General features: G+C 32.7%; 1 protein-coding gene across 4 annotated transcripts in view; it reads left to right on the forward strand.

The window, feature by feature from the left end:
- Positions 1 to 26,453, forward strand: part of LOC127717874 (neurabin-1-like) — a 68,072-nt gene that overhangs the window by 32,594 nt on the left and 9,025 nt on the right. For 3 of the 4 annotated variants that reach the window (XM_052223731.1, XM_052223732.1, XM_052223735.1), the window contains 16 exons: positions 8,662 to 8,766; positions 9,522 to 9,762; positions 10,727 to 11,029; positions 11,494 to 11,547; positions 12,152 to 12,280; positions 13,063 to 13,184; positions 13,706 to 13,802; positions 14,752 to 14,884; positions 15,201 to 15,290; positions 15,740 to 15,906; positions 16,805 to 16,881; positions 17,598 to 17,747; positions 19,352 to 19,527; positions 20,858 to 21,031; positions 24,301 to 24,413; positions 26,245 to 26,430. In XM_052223731.1, the coding sequence (XP_052079691.1) occupies positions 8,662 to 8,766; positions 9,522 to 9,762; positions 10,727 to 11,029; positions 11,494 to 11,547; positions 12,152 to 12,280; positions 13,063 to 13,184; positions 13,706 to 13,802; positions 14,752 to 14,884; positions 15,201 to 15,290; positions 15,740 to 15,906; positions 16,805 to 16,881; positions 17,598 to 17,747; positions 19,352 to 19,527; positions 20,858 to 21,031; positions 24,301 to 24,413; positions 26,245 to 26,430 (2,317 nt within the window). The remainder of the gene's footprint in view (positions 1 to 8,661; positions 8,767 to 9,521; positions 9,763 to 10,726; positions 11,030 to 11,493; positions 11,548 to 12,151; positions 12,281 to 13,062; positions 13,185 to 13,705; positions 13,803 to 14,751; positions 14,885 to 15,200; positions 15,291 to 15,739; positions 15,907 to 16,804; positions 16,882 to 17,597; positions 17,748 to 19,351; positions 19,528 to 20,857; positions 21,032 to 24,300; positions 24,414 to 26,244; positions 26,431 to 26,453) is intronic. The other variant, XM_052223734.1, reaches the window with a different exon arrangement.

Raw genomic sequence — 26,453 nt, forward strand, 5'->3', positions numbered from 1 at the left:
AATTGGTCCACATTGAGGTCCAAAGGGTCCAAAATTTAACTTTGTTTGATTTCATCAAAAATTGTATTATTGGGGTTCTTTGATATGCCGAATCTAACCGTGTATTTAGATTCTTAATTTTTGGTTCCGTTTTCAAATTGGTCTACGTTAAGGTCCAAAGGGTCCAAAATGAAACTTAGTTTGATTTTAACAAAAATTGAATTTTTAGGGTTCTTTGATATGCTGAATCTAAACATGTATTTAGATTTTTGATAATGGGCCCAGTTTTCAAGTTGGTCCAAATCGGGGTCCAAAATTAAACTTTGTTTGATTTCAACAAAAATTGAATATATGGGTTCTTTGATATGCTGAATCTAACCATGTATTTAGATTTTTGATTTTTGGGCCCCGTTATCAACTTTGTCCACATTGAGGTCAAAAGGGTCCAAAATTAAACTTTGTTTGATTTCATCAAAAATTGAATTCTTGGGGTTCTTTGATATGCTGAATCTAACCATGTATTTAGATTTTGGATATTGGACCATAATAGGTGAATGTCCAATTTAAAATTTTTAAGTTCTTAGACCACATATATCTGTGTCAGAAACCTATGCTGTGTCAAATATTTAATCACAATCCAAATTCAGAGCTGTATCAAGCTTGAATGTTGTGTCCATACTTGCCCCAACTGTTCAGGGTTCGACCTCTGCGGTCGTATCAAGCTGCGCCCTGCGGAGCATTTTATTATTTACTAACCTGTGCACCTCGACGTTATTGTGTAGAATTGGTCGATCGTTCCTGTGTTTTTCTGGTGTCCATTCCAGTGTTGACAATTGTCGGCACTGCATTTTGTCGCAAATATTTTCTTTTTGGTAAGAAGTTCAAAGATTCTTTGACCAGGTTTCTCTCGAATGAATAGGGCGTGAAATGGTCTTCACAAACAACCTTGCTACTGTTATATTTAAAATTTTCTATTTGCAGTTTACCATTTTTCAAGTTCGAGATCCATTGTTTGCAAAGTTTTTTTTATCTGCACTTTTTGAAGGATCAGGGATAACAAAAAACCTTTTTGTACACTTCCCCTTTTCGTTAGTACAATTAAATGCTTGGCAAGACGGCATCTTTATTGAAACATTCAGCGAATCATGTTTAATTATAGCGAAGTAAAAAAATATTTTAATGATATGTTTATCCACACTGCTTCAGTACCAAACAGACTGTGTGACGTCACGAGACCTTCGGGGCTTATCGGTTTGAAACAATAAACAACGAGAATAATTGGCACCGAATCTGTCTTTTATTAGAAGAGTACTGACAAATGGCGTCTACCATGATATTGTGAAAATATCAAATTTAATAAACCGTATTTCATTATTAGAAGAGTTAATTTAAATCTCGTTGGGTTATTTACGTTTGATAAAACACTTTTTTTCATATAAACTCAGCTTCAGTCAAACCTGGAGTTTTCCTTTAAAATGTTCAAATGAGTATCTGATTAAAAGTAAGCTGTTTTCATATGCTAAACTTGAGAGCAAGCATGGTGTAGACATCTCAATACTTATTTGCCATCTTGATCATTTAAAAGGATAGTTAGTGACTTTGCTACAGTGTTTTATATTTACATAGATATTGACCATTAATGACAGGTTGAGGAAATCATAATTTTTTTTGAAAAATGCATTTTTGTAATTTATCACTATTTTTAACACAATTTTAGAGGTCCTTCATAATTGTAAAATTTTAAAAAGAAATTCTCATATCTATCAGAATTTAATGCATTAAAAGTTTAAATCTTCAAAGCTGCTAACTTGTAGAAGACCTAATTGATCATCTCTAATGAAACAGAAGTCACCTGTTGTTTTGATAAGAGATTGTGATTGGATGAAAATGTCTTTGACCTTGTTTGAACTTCAAATTATCTGATGCTGCTACACAGTAGATCAAGATTAAAAATTATTTTTTTGGGCACTGTAGTCTGAAGGGATTGCTTACTTTGTTAAAGTGTGAACTAAGTCAATTTTGTGAGGTATCAATTAATGAGTTAGAGTTCAAGTCATATCTAGTCAGTTTACTTACTCTGTTGCATCCTTCAAAGTTTTTTGGATGTTGATGCCCCCACACAATGGCTTGAGGCCTTGATCGTAAAATTTGAAATTTCCTATTTCTATGTTAAGTTCAAATCTTTCAAATTCATAAACCCCATCTTTTCTAAAAAATATTCTAGGGAAACATTGTATTATATGACCTAAAGACTTACTGACAAATTTTATTTAAAGAAAGGTGTTCTTCAAGAAAAATAAGTAAAGAAGCATGTATGTAAGAATATACATGTAGTCAAGTTAGACATCTTGACAGATAGTATGGAAAAGAGGCTGTAACTGAGATGTATATTACAGATAAGTGTCCTCAGTGATTCTGACAGGTTTCACAGATAAATAATGTATCATTCCCTCACTAGCCCATGTTTGAAATAGCAAAGCATATCTTGATTGTTATTTGCTTAATGTCCAGTGACAAATAGTTCATGCATGTTCAGGACAAGAGGTGAAGCATATACATAGCCTCTTAGATTCGAAAACTCATTTTCTTAAAGGATTTCCTGTACCTATAGTAAATATAATCCCACGAACATAAGGACATTTTTTTTTATGATATATTCTATAAAAACCTGTCAACTTTGTATTTTGGAAAATGTACATATTTCAATTTGAGCAGCAAATCTCATAATGACAATTGTACAAGAAAAATTTGGCACTAGATTTCCCCTTATGAGCCTCATGCATGGTGCATGTAAACTGTAAATGGATGTGCCATGTAAACAAAGTTGTATATTGTGTTATTATATGAAAAAGACATGTTTATTATAATAGAAGCTATACTAACATTTCCTTAGGTTTGATACATAATTAATATCTTTGGGAAGGCAGATATGTGTTTGTTGATTTAGTTCCCCTTACTTGCAGCAGCATATGATTGCATTGCATTCTAGGTGATTGTAGTTTCATATATATATCTGTTGTTTGAGAGATTATTCCTTTTGAATTTGCAAAGTTGGATGAAAAAAATCAACTACATGTTGGAACATTTATATAAAATACAGAGTACTATATAATTTTTGTTAGGTAAGTTCTTTATTTTGTTGATTGAGATAGATTATATTTATGCCCTATCATAGAGGACAGATATATAAAGTGTTTCTAATATCTGTCCTTCAAACCTTCTTTCATTCTGTCCTTTTGTCCTGTATTCCTGAATTTTTCTGTCATGCCTTTGTATATATTGAGTTTGTGTTTAGTTTTGAAGTGTAGAATTATGAGTGACAGACCAAGTTACAGAATACAGTTGTTTCTATATAGAAATTTGGAATTGGTTTAAAATTGAGGTATTCAAGGGAAATTAAACAGACTTTCATCCCCTAAATAACAAAAAATATATATGTGAAACATAGGATTGTTATGTTCTGCCAAAGATAGTAGAGGGGCATTATGTTTCCTGTCTGTCCATCCATTAGTCAGTCAGTCCCTTATCAGATTAAAGCTAAGCTTTGGTTAAGAGTAGGTTAGAGTTTTCTTTTAGGGTAGGTCAAAGCTTTGGTTTAGGATAGGTTAAAGTTATGGTTTAGGGTATGTTAAAGCTTTGGTTTAGGATAGGTTAAAGTTTTGGTTTAGGGTAGGTCAAAGCTTTGGTTTAAGGTAGGTTAAAGTTTTGGTTTAGGGTAGGTCAAAGCTTTAGTTTAGGGTAGGTTAAAGTTTTGGTTTAGGGTATGTTAAAGCTTTGGTTTAGGGTAGGTTAGAGTTTTGGTTTAGGGTATGTTAAAGCTTTGGTTTAGGGTAGGTTAAAGTTTTGGTTTAGGGTAGGTCAAAGTTTGAGTTTAGGGTAGGTTAAATGTTTGGTTTAGGGTAGGTTAGTTTTGGTTTAGGGTAGGTTAAATTTTTGGTTTAGGGTATGTTAAAGCTTTAAAAGCTTTGGTTAAGGGTAGGTTACATTTTTAATTTACGTTAGATAATAGTTTTGGTTTAAGGTAGTTTGTGATCACATCAACTTGAATCTTGTACACATGTTCATTATGAGGTGAACTTTTTATAATAAATTAAATGCCAAATAAGGGTTTTGACCAATTATTTTAAGAATAGGGAAATAAGATAATGCAACTGGGGGCATGTTGTCCTATGGGCACATATTCTTCTTCTTTCAATTTTGAAATGGCATTTTTATGCCCCACCTACGATAGAAGAGGGCATTATGTTTTTCAGTCTGTGTGTCCGTTCGTCCGTCTGTCCCGCTTCAGGTTAAAGTTTTTGGTCAAGGTAGTTTTTTGATGAAGTTGAAGTCCAATCAACTTGAAACTTAGTACACATGTTCCCTATGATATGATCTGTCTAATTGTAATGCCAAATTAGAGTTTACCCCAATTTCACGGTCCAATGAACATAGAAAATGATATCACCAGTGGGGCACTGTGTACTATGGACACATTCTTGTTTTTTTCAATAATTCCTTCGCCCTCTTTACAAAATCTGTGATCTCTCGTAAAATAAAAAGTGATTAGATGTGTGAGAGTAAATGTAAAATGATAAAAGATACCAGTAATTAAAAAATATGAGGTAAATTTATCATATTTTCCTAGAGGCACCTCAGAAATGTGATAATCAAGTAAATTGTTCAGTGCATATTTCACATCAAGCATTACATAAGTTAAATTGTTTTTGAATGTCTGTTTCAGTATGAAGAAAGATATTCATATCTTTGAAATATAGCTTTTGTTTTAACTATCACTCCTTTCTTCGTGTTCTTTAGTGCTAAAATAATCAAATGTATGTAATTACCCAGTGTTATGAAAGTAAACGTTGTAAGTTAGGTAAAAAGGAATACTATTTTCATCTATTTACTTATTAACCTTAGTCATTTAATTGATTAAACAATAATGCATTTGATTTTTTTTTACCTCAGAACAAAAGAACATATTAGTGAGATATCATGTCATAGATAATTTCAATGCTACAGAGAAAACCCCAAAATAGTCAGTAGGATCTGGGAAATTTAGTCCTACTAAAGTATATGTTAGGAAATTTCCAAAATAAATGAAAATGGATGTACACATTGACTAAGTGTTTCTCGTTTTTAGCTCACCTGGCCCGAAGGGCCAAGTGAGCTTTTCTCATCACTTGGCGTCCGTCGTCCGTCGTTGTCCGTTGTCGGCGTTAACTTTTTACATTTTGAACTTCTTCTAGAGAACCACTGAATGGAATGAAACCAAACATGGCATGAATGTTCCTTATGAGGTGCTGACCAACTGTTGTTACTTTGTAGCCGATCCATCATCCAAGATGGCCGCCAGCGGGGGACTTAGTTTAACATAGGACCCTATGGGAAATGCATACAAATGACTTGTTTTAGAGAACCACTGAATGGAATGAAACCAAACATGGCATGAATGTTCCTTATGAGGTGCTTACCAAGTGTTGTTACTTTGTAGCCGATCCATCATCCAAGATGGCCGCCAGCGGGGGACTTAGTTTAACATAGGACCCTATGGGAAATGCATACAAATGACTTCTTTTAGAGAACCACTGAATGGAATAAAACCAAACATGGCATGAATGTTCCTTATGAGGTGCTGACCATGTGTTGTTACTTTGTAGCCAATCCATCATCCAAGATGGCCGCCATCGGGGAACTTAGTTTAACATAGGACCCTATGGGAAATACATACAAATGTCTTCTTTTAGAGAACCACTGAATGGAATGAAACCAAACATGGCATGAATGTTCCTTATGAGGTGCTGACCAAGTGTTGTTACTTTGTAGCCGATCCATCATCCAAGATGGCCGCCAGCGGGGGACTTAGTTTAACATAGGACCCTATGGGAAATACATAAAAATGTCTTCTTTTAGAGAACCACTGAATGGAATGGAACCAAACATGGCATGAATGTTCCTTATGAGATGCTGACCAAGTGTTGTTACTTTGCAGTAGGTCCATCATCCAAGATGGCCGTCAGCGGGGGACTTAGTTTAACATAGGACCCTATGGAAAATACATACAAATGTCTTCTTTTAGAGAACCACTGAATGGAATGAAACCAAACATGGCATGAATGTTCCTTATGAGGTTCTGACCAAGTGTTGTTACTTTGTAGCCGATCCATCATCCAAGATGGCCGCCAGCGGGGGACTTAGTTTAACATAGGACCCTATGGGAAATACATACAAATGTCTTCTTTTAGAGAACCACTGAATGGAATGGAACCAAACATGGCATGAATGTTCCTTATGAGGTGCTGACCAAGTGTTGTTACTTTGCAGTCGGTCCATCATCCAAGATGGCCGACAGCAGGGGACTTAGTTTAACAAAGGACCTAAGGGAAATACATACAAATGTCTTCTTTTAGAGAACCACTGAATGGAATGAAACCAAACATGGCATGAATCTTCCTTATGAGATGCTGACCAAGTGTTGTTACTTTGTAGCCGATCCATCGTCCAAGATGGCCGCCAGCGGGGGACTTAGTTTTACATAGGACCCTTTGGGAAATACATGAAAATGTCTTCTTTTAGAGAACCAATAAATGGAATGGAACCAAACATGGCATGAATGTTCCTTATGAGATGTTGACCAAGTGTGTTACTTTGCAGCCGATCCATCATCCAAGATGGCCGACAGCGGGGGACTTAGTTTAACATAGGACCCTATGGGAAATACATACAATTGTCTTCTTTTAGAGAACCACTGAATGGAATGAAACCAAACATGGCATGAATGTTCCTTATGAAGTGCTGACCAAGTGTTGCTACTTTGTTGCCGATTTACTGTTCAAGATGGCCACCAGGATATTTTATTAAATAACGGGACCAATATTAATCAAAATTTGGCCTCAATCATTATTTGGGTATCTGTTATGATTTTTATCTATCTTTACATGATTTCTAAAACCAAAGTAGTCAGGTGAGCGACACAGGCTCTTGAGAGCCTCTAGTTTATATAGATTAGACTGTTGGTTTTCCTGTTTGAATTGTTTTACACTAGTCATTTTGGGGCCCTTTACTGCTTGCTGTTGGGTGTGAGCCAAGGCTCCTTGTTGAAGGCCGTGCTTTGACCTATAATTGTTTATTTTTACACATTGTGACTTGGATGGAGAGTTGTCTCATTGGCACTGACATACCACATCTTCTTATTTCTAAGAATCCTATATATGAAATAGTTATATAATGTATCAACAATAGAAAAGGATCTTGCACATGAAAGTTGAAAGAATTATATTCAGGCAGCTCGCATTCTGAAACACAATAAAACAAACCACAAAGAATTATATTCAGGCAGCTCGCATTCTGAAACACAATAAAACAAACCACAAAGAATTATGCATGAAAAACCTTAATTTTTAATTGAATATCTTTAATTTGAAAAGTAGAAACATTTCATGTATCAAGTATAGTTTTGCTTTTGTTACACCTTTATCTGACAACACATAGTATTGATAGCAATATAATTTGGCAGTAGATAATTAAGATTAATGAATTGGTTATTATCAACCAGCTGTGAGAGTCGGTTATTATCTACCAGCTGTGAGAGTGGAGGGTTTACTCATTAATACAAATTCCACTGAAGATTTGTACAATTTCTTTAATTTCATTCACTGATTGAAGCAATCAACAATCCCTTGTGTTGTGGAAATATTCTGGCAGTTAGACAAAATACATCATTTCTTAGGTAAATAATGACTTTTGTATAGAGCAGGTAAAAATAATTACTGAGAAATATCACTAAAAGTGTAAAAAACATCTTTGGTAGGTGATGGGGAAATTACGAGAGATGGGGATAGGGTAGAGTCTATGCCATCAGAAATAAGGAACACTGCTGGGGATAAATATATTTATGCCTTCAGAATTTTAAAACTTTCAATACAGTTGCAAGGAGAATCTTTTCCTCTTGGACTCAATAAAATCTTCCTTACAAAATCATCAGCCTTTAAATAATATCATTTTTTACATAAAGGAGAAATCAAATCTTCCTTTCAAATAACTATAACGGTACCAATTTTTACTGCACCAGATGGACATTTTGACAACGTTATGTTTCTTCAGTGATGCTCAAGGCTAATATTTTGAAAGTCTGAAACCTAATATTAATCATCATCTAGTTAAAAAATACCATTTCTCACTTCAAGAAGGAAACCTAAAAGTAACCAATAAAAACAGTGTAAAAGTGATGATATGTAGATGATTGATAAATCCATAGACAGTTATCCAACAAAAATAATGTATCTGTTCACACATACTCTCCACAGGTTTTCTTTATTCTTTATGCACGATGAGATGTGGATCTACTGGTATATCATTTATTTTTCTATGAGGAGAATGTGAATGGATGCGTATCTCTTCTTGTCTATCAGAGGCATCTGTCTGTACAAAGGTATAAATGGGGAGGATGGCTGAGCTTTTTGAATACTAGTAGTTTATCTACAGTGATCACTAGCATGTCTACTCTGATGTTGTTAATTTTTCCCCACACTCCTAGCATGGTATATTTGACTCTGATCATTTGACAAGGATTGCCTGTTATTCTGATGAAGGTCAGTGGTTCTCTCTTTGAATACCTTCATGATATTGCTTATAGCACTGAATGGCACATTAAAGACAAAACAAACAAACATTTAATTCCATCTACCTATTTTTTTTCAGGATTCAAGTTAATGATCAGATAATTGAAGTGGATGGTAAAAGTTTGGTGGGTGTCACACAGGCATATGCGGCATCGGTGCTGAGAAATACAACAGGGACTGTCAAGTAAGTTAATATCCCCTTTATCATATAGCGGTCATATTATTCAAATCATAAGTTATTAACTTTATTTTTGGACAATTTTAATTTCCAGAAAAGGAAATGGTGTATATATAAAAATTAGGAGATGAGGTAACATTGCCAATGAGACAGTCAACTATCAAAGACCAAAAGATGATGATTTTAACAATTATAGTGCACTGTAAAACCTTCAACAGTGAGCAAACTAATTCCTTCTGGATACCTCTCTTTAGCCTCAACTTTACATTTTGTAATCAGACTACTGACTAGTCTTGTTTTTTTTGTAATTTTCATTTACAAGTAATTTTCAGCTGATTAATGTTGAAAAACTTATGAAAATAACTAACCAGAATAATTCAGTCGTTATATTCCGCTGATCTACGATTACTCCATTAACGCCTGAATGCATTGACAATGAAAAATCTTCAATCAATCATTCGGAATAAGCTTGGGATTTACCTATCTCAATAAAATTGAGCTGATTGCTGATTGGTCACCTCTTCTACAGGGCACCAATCAAAATCCAGGATTCGTGAAGAGTTTTTATCGTGTAAGGAATTCAGGCCCCCGCAAGTAGGAGAGATCGATTACGGGAAGGGACTGAATTTTCTGGTTAAAAAATAACATATAATTAACCAAATTTAAATTTAATAATGATAAATAAATACAAACTCAATTAAAGGTTAGTTCCCTTTGAAATGTAATTTGTTGAGATTAATTTTTCTTGTTCCCTAATTAAGGTTTATGATTGGTCGAGATAAAGATCCAAGTAAAAGTGAAGTAGCTCGCCTTATACAACAATCTCTAGAACAGGATCGACGTAGAGAAGAAATGAAAAGGCTGGAACATGACCGATTAGTCCAGCTACAGGATAGTATAACACCTAGGGATGCTGTCATGGAACGGGACCATCTGCGTCACATGTCTGAGTCTGGTAGAGAGTTGGACGATGAAGAGGAAGAGGAAGTAGAAGATGATTCGGTAAGAAAAAAATTATGAGTATGAATATATGGAGTATGTGTCAATAAAACAGGAACTCAACGACACAAATAACCTTCTGTCCAAGTTTTATGAAATATCATGAAGGTTTGACAAAGGTATCCTACGATGAAATGTATGATCGCTATGTCTCATCATTGCAACTTTCGTCAAAGGCAAGACAAAAAATTAATGTGGGTTGTACGTCAATTAGACAGCAAACAACAAGAGTAATCAAGACATCAAATGGCATTATACATAAAATTGAGAATGGAAATGGGGAATATGTCAAAGAGACAACAACCCGACCAAAGAGCAGACAAAAGCCGTCTTCAGGAATGGACGTGTCTCTACAATATGTCTTGCTCTAAATGGTAGCCTTAAGACACAAATGACCAAAAGTCATTTAGATGTCAAAATACAGTTTTTGACAATGGACAGGTGTCCTGAGTCTAAAACAGATGTCAATGTCATAAACAGGAAGTATCAAAGATCTGCCATCAACACCAAGTTCTCAAAATAACCAAAAAAAAGACATTCAGATAATACATAAGACAATACTGACAAGAAGCCTGAGGCTCACATTGGGGATTAGGAAATTGGCTAAGATTAGTTGTAAGGAAAGGCAAGGGTTAGATTGGGGGTCTGGAAATATATAAGGCTTATATGATTTTAGGAAATGTGAAGCTCATATAAAGGTGTTATCAGGCATCAGTGAAAAAGATGTTGATATTAGTTTTGAGATAAAATAGGTTTAGATTAGATATGGGGACATTTTTTGGTAAAAAAGCAGTAAATGTAGGAAAATTGGGACTATTATTCTTGAAAATTTGAACTGCTGCCACTTTCGTATTTCCAGTTTTGTATATGCTTAGTTAACAGTAATTAGTTCATATTCAGTGTTAGTTTCAGTCTGATTTTTTTTAAAGGAAGAAATTTTAAAACCATTGTATTTTTTATATTTCAGGATGAATGTTCTGGAGATTACCAATTAGAAATCACCAATCATAATGAAGAATATGATGACGAGGATGAAGAAGAAGAAATGGTTCAGCAAGAGGATGAAGTTTCCAGCACCATGGAAACTACAGAGGAAATAGCTGCAGGGGAGGCAACTCCTATGTCAATACCTTCAAGTAATGATAACAGTGTAGGATCACCAGATGAGGACAGGAAACCAGTCATAGAAGTTTTTGACCTCCCAGAGAGCAGCAGTGAGGATGTTTCACCTGATATGGAATCTCAGGCTATGTTTGTCAAATTAAAAGAGGTAATGAAAAGGGGTATTTTACACTGGTAACTTGATGGAAGAAACAATTTGAAAAACATAAATTCTAACAGAAAATTCTTTTGTGGTAGCACAATACAATTAATTAATCGACTACTCCCTTCACATACAAAGCACAATAGCCTATATTTATTACAAGCTCTTATAGCTATATATTAATGTACTTAAAAGAATAAAGGGTAATGATATTGTTTGCATACTATATAAGTAGACCAGAATTTCCTGTCACAAGTCATAATTTAACATAATTTATATAAATACAAATTAACTATTTCAATTAGTTCAATTGTATTTTGTGGAGAACTGAACTGGATTACACATATGTTCAGTACTACATTGTGCCTTTCATAATGTCTTAATAATAATAAATCTCTGAACACTTGTTTTATTGTTCATATAAACACAATAACTAACAATTTAGGTTTAATATACATGTTTCTTTTTAGGCCCAGTATAAAAATGCTGTAAATGAGGCAGAAATAGCAAAGTTAAAGGGCAAGGTATGTAAACTATACTTATATGTTAAATTACAAAGCTTAGAAATTCCTGCAACTTTGTAAAAAAGAACTTTCATTTTAGACAACTATTTGTTTAATGAAATTTAAATACAGAGAGGTTGGAAAATTTCATAAAAAAATTAAAAAGGTTTGAAATTATACACATAAAAGGCTTCATCACTTAATTTGGTTGCAAAATAAACACAGTATTCAGTGGGGGTCTCAGTGACTAAGTGATCTAAGTAGTTCGTTTTCAGTGATCACTAGCCTTTCAACTCTGAGGTCATAAGTTCAAACGGTGAGATACTTAAATTTCACGTAGAAGGTCAGCAGTTCTCTGCTTGTACTTTGGCTGCCTCCACCAAAAAATCTGGCCACCATGATAAAGCCAATGTGGCTGAAAGTGGCCTTAAATGCCTGCTCAACAAAACTTAATTTGTGAAGAAATTGTACATGCCAAATGCTAAAAGTATAAACTTAACATTAAAGAATTCTTAGTAGCATTTAATGTGATTAGGAATGCTACACTAAAAATATCAATTGTTGAATGATTTAGTATGACTAGAAATTGTACTGAGAAGAATGTTAAATGATTATTGTTTTATAGTTAATACAGTTAGAGAGTGTACAGAATGAGAAGAAGGAATATCAGAAGAAATCGGAAGACATGGCTTACAGATTACGGGAACTAGAGAAAAAAATGTTAGCCAATAGAAAGGAAATAAATCATTATCAGGTATAGATGATGTACATTGATGAAATGATTGGGTGTGTTTGATTAGTTACAAGTTATTAAAAGTTGACTTAAATGGAAATTGGGTGTGTTTGATTAGTTACAATTTATTAAAAGTTGACTAAAATGCAAAATGGATGTGTTTGATTAGTTACAAGTTATTAAAAGTTGACTAAAATGCAGAATGGGTGTGTTTGATTAGTTACATGTTATTAAAGGTTGACTAAAATGCAAAATGGGTGTGTTTGATTATTTACAAGATATTAAAAGTTGACTAAAATGCAGAATGGGTGTGTTTGATTAGTTACAAGTTGTTAAAAGTTGACTAAAATGCAAAATGGGTGTGTTTGATTAGTTACAAGTTGTTAAAAGTTGACTGAAATGCAAAATGTATTATATTACTTAGATAGATTTCTTTATTAAAGCATTCTTGGTAGGAATATGAAATTGAAGTTTTATCAAAATTGATTTTTGTACACCTCTTTTATTTTTTGCATTATTAAAATTTATTTTTGAATTTACAATATGCAAACACATGGTTTAATCAGGGAAACATTAAAAATTTATTCAAACTTCAGGATATTTTTTTTTAATTGAAAGAGGAAAAGGTAAAATGATATAAACTGCCCAAAATGTTGTAATAGCAAAAAGTCTATGTCGTATCAATTTGCTTGAGTTGAAAGCCTTATGAAATTTGGTCAATTTGACATGAAAAAAATTAGAATTAGTGTTTTAGACTTTTTTTTGTATGAGAGAATTTCACAACTTTTTATTTTTTTCTACAGGATTTATTAGAGGGATCACAAGGACAGTATATAGCATTAGAAAAGAAAATGAAGGGAGATTTTACAGCCCTAGAAAAGAAATATCACAAAGCTAAGAAACTGATCAAAGAATATCAATCCAGGTAAAACTATAATAAATACTGTAATCTTTGGAAAGGAAAGAACAGGAAGATACTTATTTCTCTAATTCTTTTTGCATTTGAACCAGTCTTGGCTAACCAGGAGAACAATTTATAAATTGTAACATTTGTAACTTTCCACCAAATCTATATCTGAATATTAAAGAGTTTTTTCCACATGCAAATTACTCTATTAAAAGATAGATTTGAAATGTTCTCACGCTTTCACCATCTTTGATAGCAATTTGAATTGAGTTAAGAAGTCAGTACCTTTCCCAAGTACTGTAGATTCAGAAACTATTTATTATTGGGATTTTTTGAAGAAGGGACAAAAATGCTAGATTTATTATTGTGATTCCAGGAAAATCTGCATACATATATATGTATCAGATATCAGAATGTACGTTCTTATTATTGTGATACTCTCCCAGTCGCATTATTCACATTAATAAAAACCTCACAATAATTGCTGAATTTACAGTATTTATACCAAAATTGTATTTCACTTTTTGTTTTTTCTACAGAGAGAAAGATTTCCTACAAGAAAGAGAATCATTACTTCAGCAACAGGCAGAAAAAGATCAGCAATATAATTCTCTAGTCAAGTCACTCAAAGATAGGGTAGGTAACTCTGTAATTACCCAAATCTTTGGATAATTTTGGTTTGAAGTATCAGAATATTATGAGATGATTAGTTGACAATTTATGGATATCTATACAAAAAGAAATATGGTATACACCAAAGAGACAGAAACCCAACAACACAAAAACTAAGAAGATCAAGACGTGGTCTTCGTCGATAAACAAGTGTATTAATGAAAGTGATTGCAAATAGAATTACTCATTAATGGATAAAATTTAATAACTTGTAATTAACTTTAGAAGTCAGACCAAAATGAAAGCAATTTTTAGAATAGTGATTTTACTTCCAATAATTTAATATATAGACACCTATTGCTGGTATCTAAGCAGAAATTCATTTGATATAATTACATTAGATGTATATTTCATTATTATACGTTAGTTTGATTGGCTAACAGCAATCTCGCGTCATTCTTCATTTCAAAATGAATTTCATGAATTGTAACATACATGATGAAGCACGTTTCCACAATAAAGTGCACAGGTAAATAAAAGAAAGAAAATGATAGTAATTGTGTTTTCATGATCATAGAGATAAAATGTAATTATAAGTTTTGAATGCTTCTTTCAGTAATTTCATAGGGTTGTAAAAGCGTTGACCGTGCGTACATTTTAGAATGAAGCGCTTCCGTGCTTCATACAAAATGTACTTCGGTCAACGCTTTTACACCCCAATGAATTTACAAAAAGAAGCATTCAATTCTTAAATAAAGAGCACTAAATAAGTTCTTGTTGTGAATATCAGTCACTTAATGTTGGTCTTTTGAATTTTATCACTGAAGACCTATCTAATAAGTTTATAAACTAAATTATTTGTGATGGTGACTGTCAATCATGACTGTTTCCATTCTCAATGTCAGTCTTATTTTAAAATAGGTGAAAATAAAAAATTTCGGTATTCCATTAATGTTTGTTGTTTTTATGATAGATCTTCCAACTGGAGAGTGAATTGGGTGAAGCACAGAAAGCAGCAGGGTTACCTGTCTTAATTCCTGATGCCTCACAAAGGGTACCAGATGTCATATCAAAGGAAACCAGTGTTAAAGTACAGTCTTCCTTAGGTGAGCTTTACTACTTTCATGTCCGATATGAAATTTGGTGAAGAAATTTAAAAATAATGGTCAAATACATAAACTTTTTATAATCAAACCAAATGTAATTTATTTTATTTTGAACAATGGCAGCGTTTCAGAGAAGGAAAAACTGCAGAATATTGTACAAGACTTTATAGAAATGCAGTATTTGCTGTGGGCATTATGTTTGCTATGTATAAAACATCTGGTGTGTGGATTAAAAGGGGGGAAACTATGTTATGTATTAAAGAAAACACACACACAAAAAATAATTTGAATTTAATATTTGTTTTTAATGTTTTAGATAAAGTATTGACACAAAGTCAGATATCTGATGCTGTTTCCATATCGTCTGGATCAGATGATTCACCAGGGGATACTGTAGTTAGTCAGAGTGAGTATAGGAATGGAAAAAGAAGAAATAAGATACAGCACTTTAATTGCTGTTCTTTATCTCAAAATCATTGAGTTCTTCACCACAGAACAAAAGATAAATAAATAACTGCAGATTTCAGACAACCACAACGTAAAAATAGGAAGATGTGGTATGATTGTCAATGAGACAACTGTCCACCAGAGACCAAATGTCACAGAAGTTAACACCTATAGGTCACTGTACAGCCTTATGAGATCTGATACATATATATATTAAGATTTTCCTGAAATCGCAATAATTTATCTTGCATTTTTGTCCTGTCTTCAAAAAATCACAAAAATAAATGCACACAATAATTTCTTAATTTACAGTAAGTTACTGTTGGGTAAACTAACTTTTGCTTTTTGTTTATCAATAAAATGATTATTGCAAAAATTGTTATATAGGAAATATTGATATTTTGACAGGTTTAGATACCAGTATGATATCAGATATTGACAACCAATTGTCGGAATCATTTAATGAGGTACTCTCTGATGCACGACTCCTAGACACATCGGCCAGTAAATCTAAAGGACAATTAGCTAGTTCTGGTGCCATGGCCAGCCGACGCCCACCTTCCAAGAGAAATAAGGTATGCACAAACTCTGTTTATAGGTCTTCATACATTATTATATTGTAATATGAAATAATTCTATTTTCATGTGCAAGTCTTATTAACCCAAAAAGAAAAGATGAAAAGAAATTTAAAAAAAGATGATATAGGACATATATCAAAAGGAAAAAAGGACAAAAATAACCAAAATTAGGGCATATATAAAAAGGACAGAAACACACTGACAAAAATAACCAAAAGACATTCAGAGGACAGCCTAAGGTCATCAAAAATAAACAGGTTTCTATAGAAAAGGTTAAGCTTTAAAGTTCCCAGAATCTTTACAATTATGAATAGAGTAAACAGAAACTGTCAAAGACCTACTATAGACAACAAATTCTCCAAGTAACAAAAATATTAAGTACAACATAAAACAACCTTTGAAGGGGATCATGATTAGGAGAGCCACATGAATATATGAATGGTTAAATCTCAACCCTCCCCCTTTTAAAGTCAATCAGTAGAGTGACTTAAAAGTCTCTAAAAGAACTGTACAACTCTAAAAAAAAGAGTATAACAGATTAAAGAAACACCAAGTCAGAGCTCGAAAAAGTGGTGGTCCAATGGTTTTGACCACCAAAATTTTGCAAGGACTAACACAATTTAGGTATTTTTCAATAGAAATAATTGCAAGGACCAGCAGATTTTCTTCAACCACCACCAGGGGAAAAAAGATTTTGAGAACTCTTGACAAGTACAAACAATAAATAATAAACAATATATTAAGTTACTGAAAGCAAGCTTAAAATACTTAACCTGTTGATGTGAAATCATGCCATCTTACACTCCAATATTGGTTGACATACTTTATGTACAAATTTCCTTCAGCAACATAATAAAATTTAATTTATGGTATAATTTTCTATTTTATTTTCAGTCATTGGATGAAGAAAAAGGTGGAGAGATAAAGTCAGAGACACAGAGTGGTCTGGAATCATGGATGAAACATGAAGGGTAATCATCAAAATATTGTACTGTGGATTCAGCAAGCTTTTTATTAATGCAGATAATGCAACTGGTTAAGAATCTCAATAATAAGAACTCTCATTCTGATATCTGATACATATATCTGTATGCAGATTTTCCTGGAATCCCAATAATCAATAATAAATGCACACAATAATTTCTGAAGTATTAAAAGGTGGAGGATCATGAGATCGAATCACATTAAAACAAAACTTAAGTAATATAGATCCATAGCCCAAAATGTCTGTCACTGCAAGACGTCTAAAATGATTTTCCAAAAGTTTCTAACCTATATTGGTCAAAGGGAGATAATACTGAAAAAAATTAACGAGCAAAATTGTATACTGTAAATTCAGAAATTATTTGAAGGATATTAATAATGCTACATATGCGAATGGTTGAGTATTGCAATTATAAAAACTAGGATTCTGATATCTGATACACATGTATGTATGCAGATTATCCTGAAATCGCAATAAACAATCGTGCATTTTTGGCCATTCTTCAAAAATCGCAATAATAAATACATGCTATAATTTCAGAATTTACAGTACTTTAAATATACTTGCAACTGTTATGAGTTAATAGTTGATTGTGAATAAGATGTACTACAATTTCTTTTTAGAATGTTCAATATAGTGATGAAAATTATTGTTATTAGTTCATGCTTGGTCTATAATTTGTTTATTGTGTAACTATTTCAGAGACAGTACTGTGAAGAAAAGTGATGCAAAGAAGAGAAAAGCTCAGCTGCAGGAGAGAATGATCACAGAACCTGTGGAGGGACCTCCCTCTATCCCTCCACCACCTCCTCCACCCTTGGGGGCAGACACAGATTCACAATCAAGTTCCAGGTAATTAATAATAATAAGTTTTAAAGGGAAATTCGATAGCTTGGCTTGTATGGAAAGCTGCAGAAATATTTTAGACACTACTAAAATTTTTATTAAAATAAACTGATATAAATGTAAAATATGTCAGTTTGGTTGTAAGATATATATTGACATTTTTATACGACCGCAAAAAATTTGCTTTCGTATATTGCCATCACGTCGGTGTGATTGTCTGAAGACATTTGGTTTCCGGACAATAACTTTAGTTTAAGTGTATGGATCTCTATGAAATTTAATCAAAAGGTTCAATACCACAAAAGGAAGCTTTGGATGGTTTTTGGGGGTGATGGTCCCAACCATTTAGGAATTAGGGGCCAAAAAGGGGCCCAAAACAAGCATTTTTCTAGTTTCAGGACAATAACTTGTGTAGAAGTATTTTGATTGCTCTGAAATTGTACCACAAGGTTCAATACCACAAGTAGAAGGTTGGAATTCATTTTGGGGGTATTTGCCCGGGAATTAGGGGCCAAAACAAGCATTTTTCTAGTTTTCAGACAATAACTTGTGTTTAAGTGTATGGATGTCTCTTAAATTGTACCACATTTTACAAAAAGAAAATTTCTTCAAATATTATTTTTTTTGAGAGGGGGGTAAAGATAACAAAAATTTTTGGGGAGTTAATTTTTTTCCCTCAAGATTTAAGAAATTATCAATTTTACACAAAAAAATTTGAGTCACAATTCATTTTGCTAATTCTTTGTATATAGTCTGAAAACAGATTTACTAAATATTGCGCAACAGCACAGTGTATTGCACAACAGCAAGAAATTTTCAATTGAATATGAATTCAAATCATATAACTAATTTCAAGTTCTTTGACTACATTTATTCTGTGTCAGTATAATAAGTCAAATATTTAATTACAATCCAAATTCAGACCTGTATCAAGCTTGAATATTGTGTCCATTTTTGCCCAAACTGTTCAGGGTTGGACCTCTGCGGTCGTATCCAGCTGCGCTCGGCGAAGCACATTTATTTCCTTTTGTTTTAAAAAATGTATTATTTGCTATTTTATGCATTGCCAGATGTACAGTGTCCATGAATGTTTTGGCTAGCAAGGTGTCTTAATATGAATATACCCCCACACACAAGGACCCAAAAAGGGTACATTTCCATTTTAAACTTGCGTGCAAGAATACAAATTTTAAAGTTGACAACATAGGCTCTGTACAGTTTAGCCATGGACTAGACAAAATTATCCTTACTAAGGTTTATTAATTTAGTGTTAGGTACAGTTGTTCAATCTAATTGTAATCCAACTTAAATATGAATTTGCATTGAAGCTAAATGTAAAAAAAATAAGAAGGAGAATTACATTAGTAAAATTTTAAAAGGAACACCCTATATATCCATTGATTGGGTACATCTCAAGTGACTACTGGGATATAATACTGTGGATTCCTTTATTTTCGTGGATATTTGATTTCATGGTTTTACAAAATTTTGCATACAAACCTATATAAAATTTTTACTTAGTTGAACATTTAAATCCATGATAATTGGTATCCCACGAATAATAATGAATAGTATTTCAAAAATTTAGATTATATATTTGTTTATTTCAGGAGGAACAGCACATCAGAACAATCAGAAACAGCATCAACAGTATCACAGACTTCATATGATCCCTCAAATCCTAAATTTAGAAACATGGAATCAGAAATACCCGACACTGTCTCAATAGATACCACAGGATCCTCAGATGGTGCTAGTAGTAGCTCTAAATCAAAGTCTGGTAAAGGTAAACAAGATATTCGAAATTCAGACCAGAACTTGTATGTCTGAAATTTTTTTAATGTCAATTGAATTTTAAATGAATGTTAAGCTAGGAACAATCTATCAATTCGATTTCAATTGAATATTAACTGAAATGGGCATTTTGATCTATATCTATCTCATTAGCCAGAACAGAATATTATTTTCCAACGTTCTCACCATCAGTAGTTCATACAAAAAAAAAAAACAGAAAAAAAAACCAAAAAACACTTGTTTAAATTGCCATTTTGAAAATAACTCGCCATATGACAAGTGATATTTGTGATGAAACAGTAATCCTGGTATCTATGATGAGTTTATTGTATGTCTTGTAACCCCTTCAAATGTGTGATGCTTTACATGTAGTATTTGCTAATTGCATACTGTATTTATATGTTTTAAACTTGTAATAATTATGTCTAGTTGCATAAAGATACACTTGGTATTAGTTTATCATAGACCTTTCTTAATATTCAGAATATTCTTATAATTACTATCAAATATAGATGCTTTGTATGAAAATTTATTTAGTAGTAAAATAGGGGGGAAAATAGATGTTTTACAAAACATATTCAAAATTGAGGCATATATATTATGCTAAAACTTATTTGAGTGTCAAATAATTTTATTTAATTTTTCTACAGAAAATTTTACTAAGTGTATTTTTCTGTACAGTTTATATATGCATTTATATAAACAGATTGTGAAATATTCTCTTTACAAATATTTAGTCTACTCTTATTATTTCCAACGAAGTCAAATTGAAGAATAACTTGTGTTTGAGATCTACATTAATGTATCCACTAATTGTTACTGCTTTTGTCAATTTTTCATTATTTCATTGGATGACTGCAGACCATTCTAAATTCAACTTGAATCTATTTACAATTAAGGATACTCTATATCTTCATTAAAAATTTGGATTGATTCAAGGTTGTAAATTGGCCTTTTTCCTATAATAATATTAATAAATCTATAGTAGTATCTTTAAAACAGCTGATCATGAAGACATGAAGGCAATTTTGTACTATTTAAGGATCCATTTGTCAGCTTAATCCTGTATATCTATCTGTAGAATAATCCATTCTAATCCATCTTTAGTTTAAGGTACTGTACCTATAGTATTATATGTAAATTTGTTTACGTTTTCTTAAGCAAAGGCAATATGGCCTGTAATAAGGTAGCTTCTTGAATCAGATGTAATAAGAGTAGACCGTAGAATAAGTTGCATGTAGCATTATTTTTGTTCTAATCATTGAATTTAACATTTGTGAAACTAACACGCATACATATTCCAATTGCATGTTTTTAAATAGGAATTGGACTGCCAAAGTTTCTTAAATTTGGCAAAAGCAGCTCAGCAGAAAACAGCGGAGGTGGAATTGTATTGTTATCAAACAAAAACCTAAATGGAGATGGAGGTAGTTCAGGAATTCAACTTATTTCCAAACGTCCATTAGAGGCTACATACTCATCAGACTCATTGGATGGTAAGATTCTGTGGATTCATAATTATTCATGGGATATACTGTAAACCAACTAATTTTCGCGAGTAGAAAAATAATGCGAATATAAATTGTCGCGAATATGTAAAACTTGGATCTTTCCTTATTTAATTACATCAAGTAAGTTAGAAAATCGCGAAATTTAATCGCCGCGAAGTGGACTAGAAAGGGCTAAACGCGAAATAAAGTATCCACAAAAATAAATTGGTTTACATTATAGATTCCACCACTGCAACAAGTGTGTTACCATATTTCTCCGCTCGAGACAGTTAAATTTTAATATTTAAAGTGCAAGGCTTGCTGAGCTTTTTTAAATAATTGAAATTTAACTGTTGAGAGTGGAGAAATATCGTAATACACAAGTTATAGTAGTGGAATCTGTTTCTCTAATGATTTTTATCCTTCCTTTTCAAAGATTTGCAGAAAGTTCTGTTCTTTATAAGTGACGTCATCAGGCATGGTCGCCTTTTCTCATGAGGTCACAATAGGAAATTCAGAAGAAACCAAGAAAAGTTGACATCATAATTAAATTTTGACCAATCATTTGCCAAGAACAGATATTTCACTAGTGAGGAGAACAATTTTTTCACAATCTGTTGGGAAATGTGAAAAATAGTGAAAAAATTAGAGAAACTAATTTGATGGATTTCGTGGGTATAGGTAAACCACACTGTTAAGTGTACTACCAATTTCTAAAAACCACATATCAAGTATCCCCAATTTTTTTTCTGAATCTTACAAATAGGAGCCATGAAAATAAATTAATTCAGAGTAAGGCTTTTCTGAAGCATTTATAAGTTACTCAATACAGTTTTATAGAAAGATAATGACTAGCCCTGACTCTGTCATTATACATTTGTAAGTCTAATCCAGAACAAGGCTTCCAAAACGGTCATATATTCCGGACATTTGTATAATGTCCGGTAAAAGTCCGGCTGGGCAAAGCATGAAACGGACATCTACTTTTTAGTTTTCAAGGCTTTCTTAAGAGACGGTCATTTTAACATAATTCGCGATCTTTTTGACCCAACCTTTTGCCTTTAACAGCCACACATTTCCGGTCATAAAAGTGACATGATCATTAAGTACTATCAAAACAACCCCTACTTTAATACATTCTCATTTTAATCATGGCTAATTAGTTGTCGAACAGCTGAAATTTACCTGTTCAGGTGACAGGTAAACTATTTTGAACCGGACATTGATCGGTCTATTCAAAGTTATTTTCTTACATTTCAGCGGTTTGCATCTAATTAATTTAGTCAAAAAGATCTAAATTATCAGAAATACGTTTACAAATATTATTTGATGAAAAAATTAAAAAGGTGAAAATGAAAAATCGTCATAACCACGTTGTTTGAACCAGAGACATGTATGAACTAGTACACGTGTGCGCATGTGCGCAGGTGTGAAATTTAATTATGCAGCCTAATTTCTTCAAAAAATGCTTAAATTGTCATCGATACCTTTATCTCACGTTTATTTCGAATATTTTCTTGAAGAAATAACGTGGAAAGAGCTACTTGCACTCATTCATGCTTTGCAAACGTACACGGAATTTACGTATCCGTCTCTGGTCGATGTTTTACCATTGTCAAGATAACATCCGGTTTAAAAACGAAAGTAAAGTTTTTGACAACCTTATTTTGCCCAAATAAAGAGTCTAAGGCAGATATAAGTACGCTGATGTTGCACACTTCAAATGATGTACTGCCAATTTAACAGTTTACGTCAGAACTTCGAATTTGAATCAAAGAAAGTTTAATATCGTTTTTTTTTAATGTCAATCATTGGGATGTCCAACTCGGCAACTGATTACCATAATTGCCTTTTGTTTATTAAGTTAAGGGATTAAAATCGTGATAATATATAGAATGTCCGGCTGGCTAAAAATAATTTTGGAAGCCCTGATCCAGAATACAGTGAAACCAGCCAGAAAGGCATCTCTATTAGCAAAAATACAGTAAAACCAGCCAGAAAGGCATCTCTATTAGCAAAAGTACAGTCAAACCAGCCATAAAGGCATCTCTATTAGCAAAAATACAGTCAAATCAGCCATAAAGGCATCTCTATTAGCAAAAATACAGTCAAACCAGCCATAAAGGCATCTCTCATAAAGCCTCTCTATTAGCAAAAATACAGTCAAACCAGCCATTAAGGCATCTCTAATAGTAAAAATACAGTCAAACCAGCCTTAAAGGCATCTCTAATAGTAAAAATACAGTCAAACCAGCCATAAAGGCATCTATCTCTATTAGCAAAAAAACAGTGAAACCGGCCATAAAGGCATCTATGTCTATTAGCAAAAAACAGTCAAACCAGCCATAAAGGCATCTATCTCTATTAGCAAAAAAACAGTCAAACCAGCCATAAAGGCATCTATCTCTATTAGCAAAAAAAGCCTGTCATGTTAGGTCATCCTCTTCTTAGTCCCAGTGTAGTAATACTCATGTATTTTAAAACCTCAAGTTAAAGGTCACCTCTCTCATAAGGTTAGTTTTCTCTGGTTCCAAGGGTGATCTTTATATACAGGTTTTACTATATAACATATTTTCAGCAGTTTGTATATAATTATCATAAACTGTATAATGTAAGTGTTTATATTAAAAGAGCAGCAAGAAAAATATGGTGATTTTAAAAAAGGAAGTCGCTTGCAATTTACCTAAATTAAATTTGGAAGAAAGGAATGCATCTTCACACTTCTTCTCCATTTCTAAACACCCAAATTTTTTTTAAGCTCCATGTATAGTAAGACAAAAAGATGGATTTGCCTCCATGTCAGAAATGTTTTCTGCCACCTCTGAAAAAACTGATAAAACTTTAATGATACAAATAGTTGTGAATTATTGACATTTCCAGCCCTGTGATCTGTCATTTAAATTAGATATGAATGAAATGTCAGAACATCTTCAAACATAGAATCTAGAAAGATATGTATCTCTTTAGAAATAGAAAATTGTAAGCATTTTGAAGATTTTTATTGTTATGTCAAATATTTACTACTAATTATCAGCATGTGTTGTGTTGTAAAATATATATGTATGTTGTATGCAACTTAATAGAATGTTGTTCGTGTTATATGTAATAAAGGTTTAATTTCGCAAAGTGTGTCCCTAGGAAATGTTTATTTAGTTGTTAGAGATCTTGCAATACTTTTCATGAATTTTGCATGGCTACTCCTATTGCAAAACCCTGTGTATTAAAACTTGATAGAGGGGTTTTGAAATAGCTTTTCAAACTTTTTTTCTCTTCAGGTTTAGATGACAATGAAGATATATCCTCAGCGTACATGGTACAAGAAATTGACGATGAGGATGGAAAAAAGACAATATTTTCTTTGAATATCTCAGGAACCCCTGCCGCAGAGGTATTTATTTTTGTTAAATATGTTATGAACGCCTTTAAGTAAGGGCTATTCCATTAAAATGATATGGGAGGGTAGGAAAGGAAGTTTAATTATTGAACATTTTTAATTTTTGGGCTTTGGGTTATTTTTATGCCCCCGCAACAAGGCGATGGGGGCAATAAGTGTTATCTTGATTGTCCGTCCTTCCTTCTGTCTGTCCGTATTATTTTCGTTTGAAAAGCAAGCTTGAGCGGGGGGCATTCTTGTCCTCTGACACATTCTTCTTTTATTTTGTTGTATGTCCATTTGATGTGTACAAATTATTCAAAGAAAGTATGTTGATTGTTGTGTGATTTTTGTCGAGCCTTTGACTTTTGTCGAAAAAGCGAGACATAGCGATCCTACATTCCGGCAGCGGCGGCGTCCACAAATATTCACTCTGTGGTTAAAGTTTTTGAAATTTTAATAACTTTCTTAAACTAACCTGGATTTCTACCAAACGTGGACAGAAGCTTGTTTATGATCATAAGATAGTATCCAGTAGTAAATTTATAAAAAAAAAATTCTGGTTTTTCCGTATTTTACTTATAAATGGACTTAGTTTTTCTGCCAGGAAACATTACATTCACTCTGTGGTTAAAGTTTTTGAAATTTTAATAACTTTCTTAAACTATCCTGGATTTCTACCAAACTTGGACAGAAGTTTGTTTATGATCATAAGATATAGTATCCAGAAAATTTTGAAAAAAAAAAATTCTGGTTTTCCGAATTTTACTTATAAATGGACTTAGTTTTTCTGCCAGGAAACGTTATATTCACTCTGTGGTTAAAGTTTTTGAAAATTTAATAACTTTCTTAAACTATCCTGGATTTCTACCAAACTTGGACAGAAGCTTTTTTATGATCATAAGATAGTATCCAGATGTAAATTTAGTAGAAAGAATTAATTTTTTTTCTGTATTTTACTTATAAATGGACTTAGTTTTTCTGCCAGGAAACATTACATTCACTCTGCGGTTAAAGTGTTTAAAATTTTAATAACTTAAACTATCCTGGATTTGTACCAAACTTGGACAAAAGCTTGTTTATGATCAAAAGCTAGTATCTAGAAAGAAATTTTGTTAACATTTTGTACCTGTTTTTTTGTATTTTACTTATAAATGGACTCAGTTTTTCTTCCAGTTAACATTACATACAGCCTGCAGTTAAAGTTTTCAAAACATTTATTAGATTCATAAACTATCCTGGATTTTTACCAAACTTGGACAGAAGCTTCTTACAATCAAAAGATAGTATCGAGAGGAATATTTTTATTAATTTTTTTCCTCATTTTTGTTGAGCCTGCGATTAACAGCAAAAGTAGGCGAGACACCAGGTTCCGCGGAACCCTTACGAATTTTTTAAGTCCCTTCTTACTTTACAACATCCATAATAATGGAATAGTCCTAAAAGGTGAAGGTAATTTTTGATGATTATTTGATGAAGTTAATTCAAGGAATATGAAAAACTGTATGATACCATTAAAGATTCAAAGTTTTTAATGGTTCTGGAGAAAGGTGTGAACGTTAGTTGTGACATGTTAATGAAAATTTATAGTGACGTCATTTAAGTGAAATAGATAGGTTTGACAAGTTTTAAGAAGAAAAAATCAGTAAATTTAATAGAAACCTTTTTGCTAAATTAAAATAGAGCACAAGTGACAGACAAATTTTCGTGAGCAATTTATTTATATGAAGTTAGATAATCATTTAAAAATAAATCACATAAAAGTCCGCTAGAAAGGTTCAAACCGAAAAAAAGGATCTGAAAGAAAGTTTGTTTACTGAGTGTTTGATCTAACAATTGTTTTCAGGATAAATCTACAACCCCAAGTCGGCGGAATATCAATCAAATAGAATCATGTCCAATCTCAGAGTGGAGAATGGAACATGTCAGACACTGGCTGGTGGCCCTGGAACAGGAGAAATATATTCCTCTGTTTTCTGAGAAAAATATAACTGGACCTCAACTTGTATTATTAGATGGGACCAAGCTAAAGGTAACATTTTAAGTAGATCTATA

The sequence above is a fragment of the Mytilus californianus genome, unplaced genomic scaffold (assembly GCF_021869535.1).
Source record: "Mytilus californianus isolate M0D057914Y unplaced genomic scaffold, xbMytCali1.0.p SCAF_10, whole genome shotgun sequence".
Classification (NCBI taxonomy): Eukaryota; Metazoa; Mollusca; class Bivalvia; order Mytilida; family Mytilidae; genus Mytilus; species Mytilus californianus.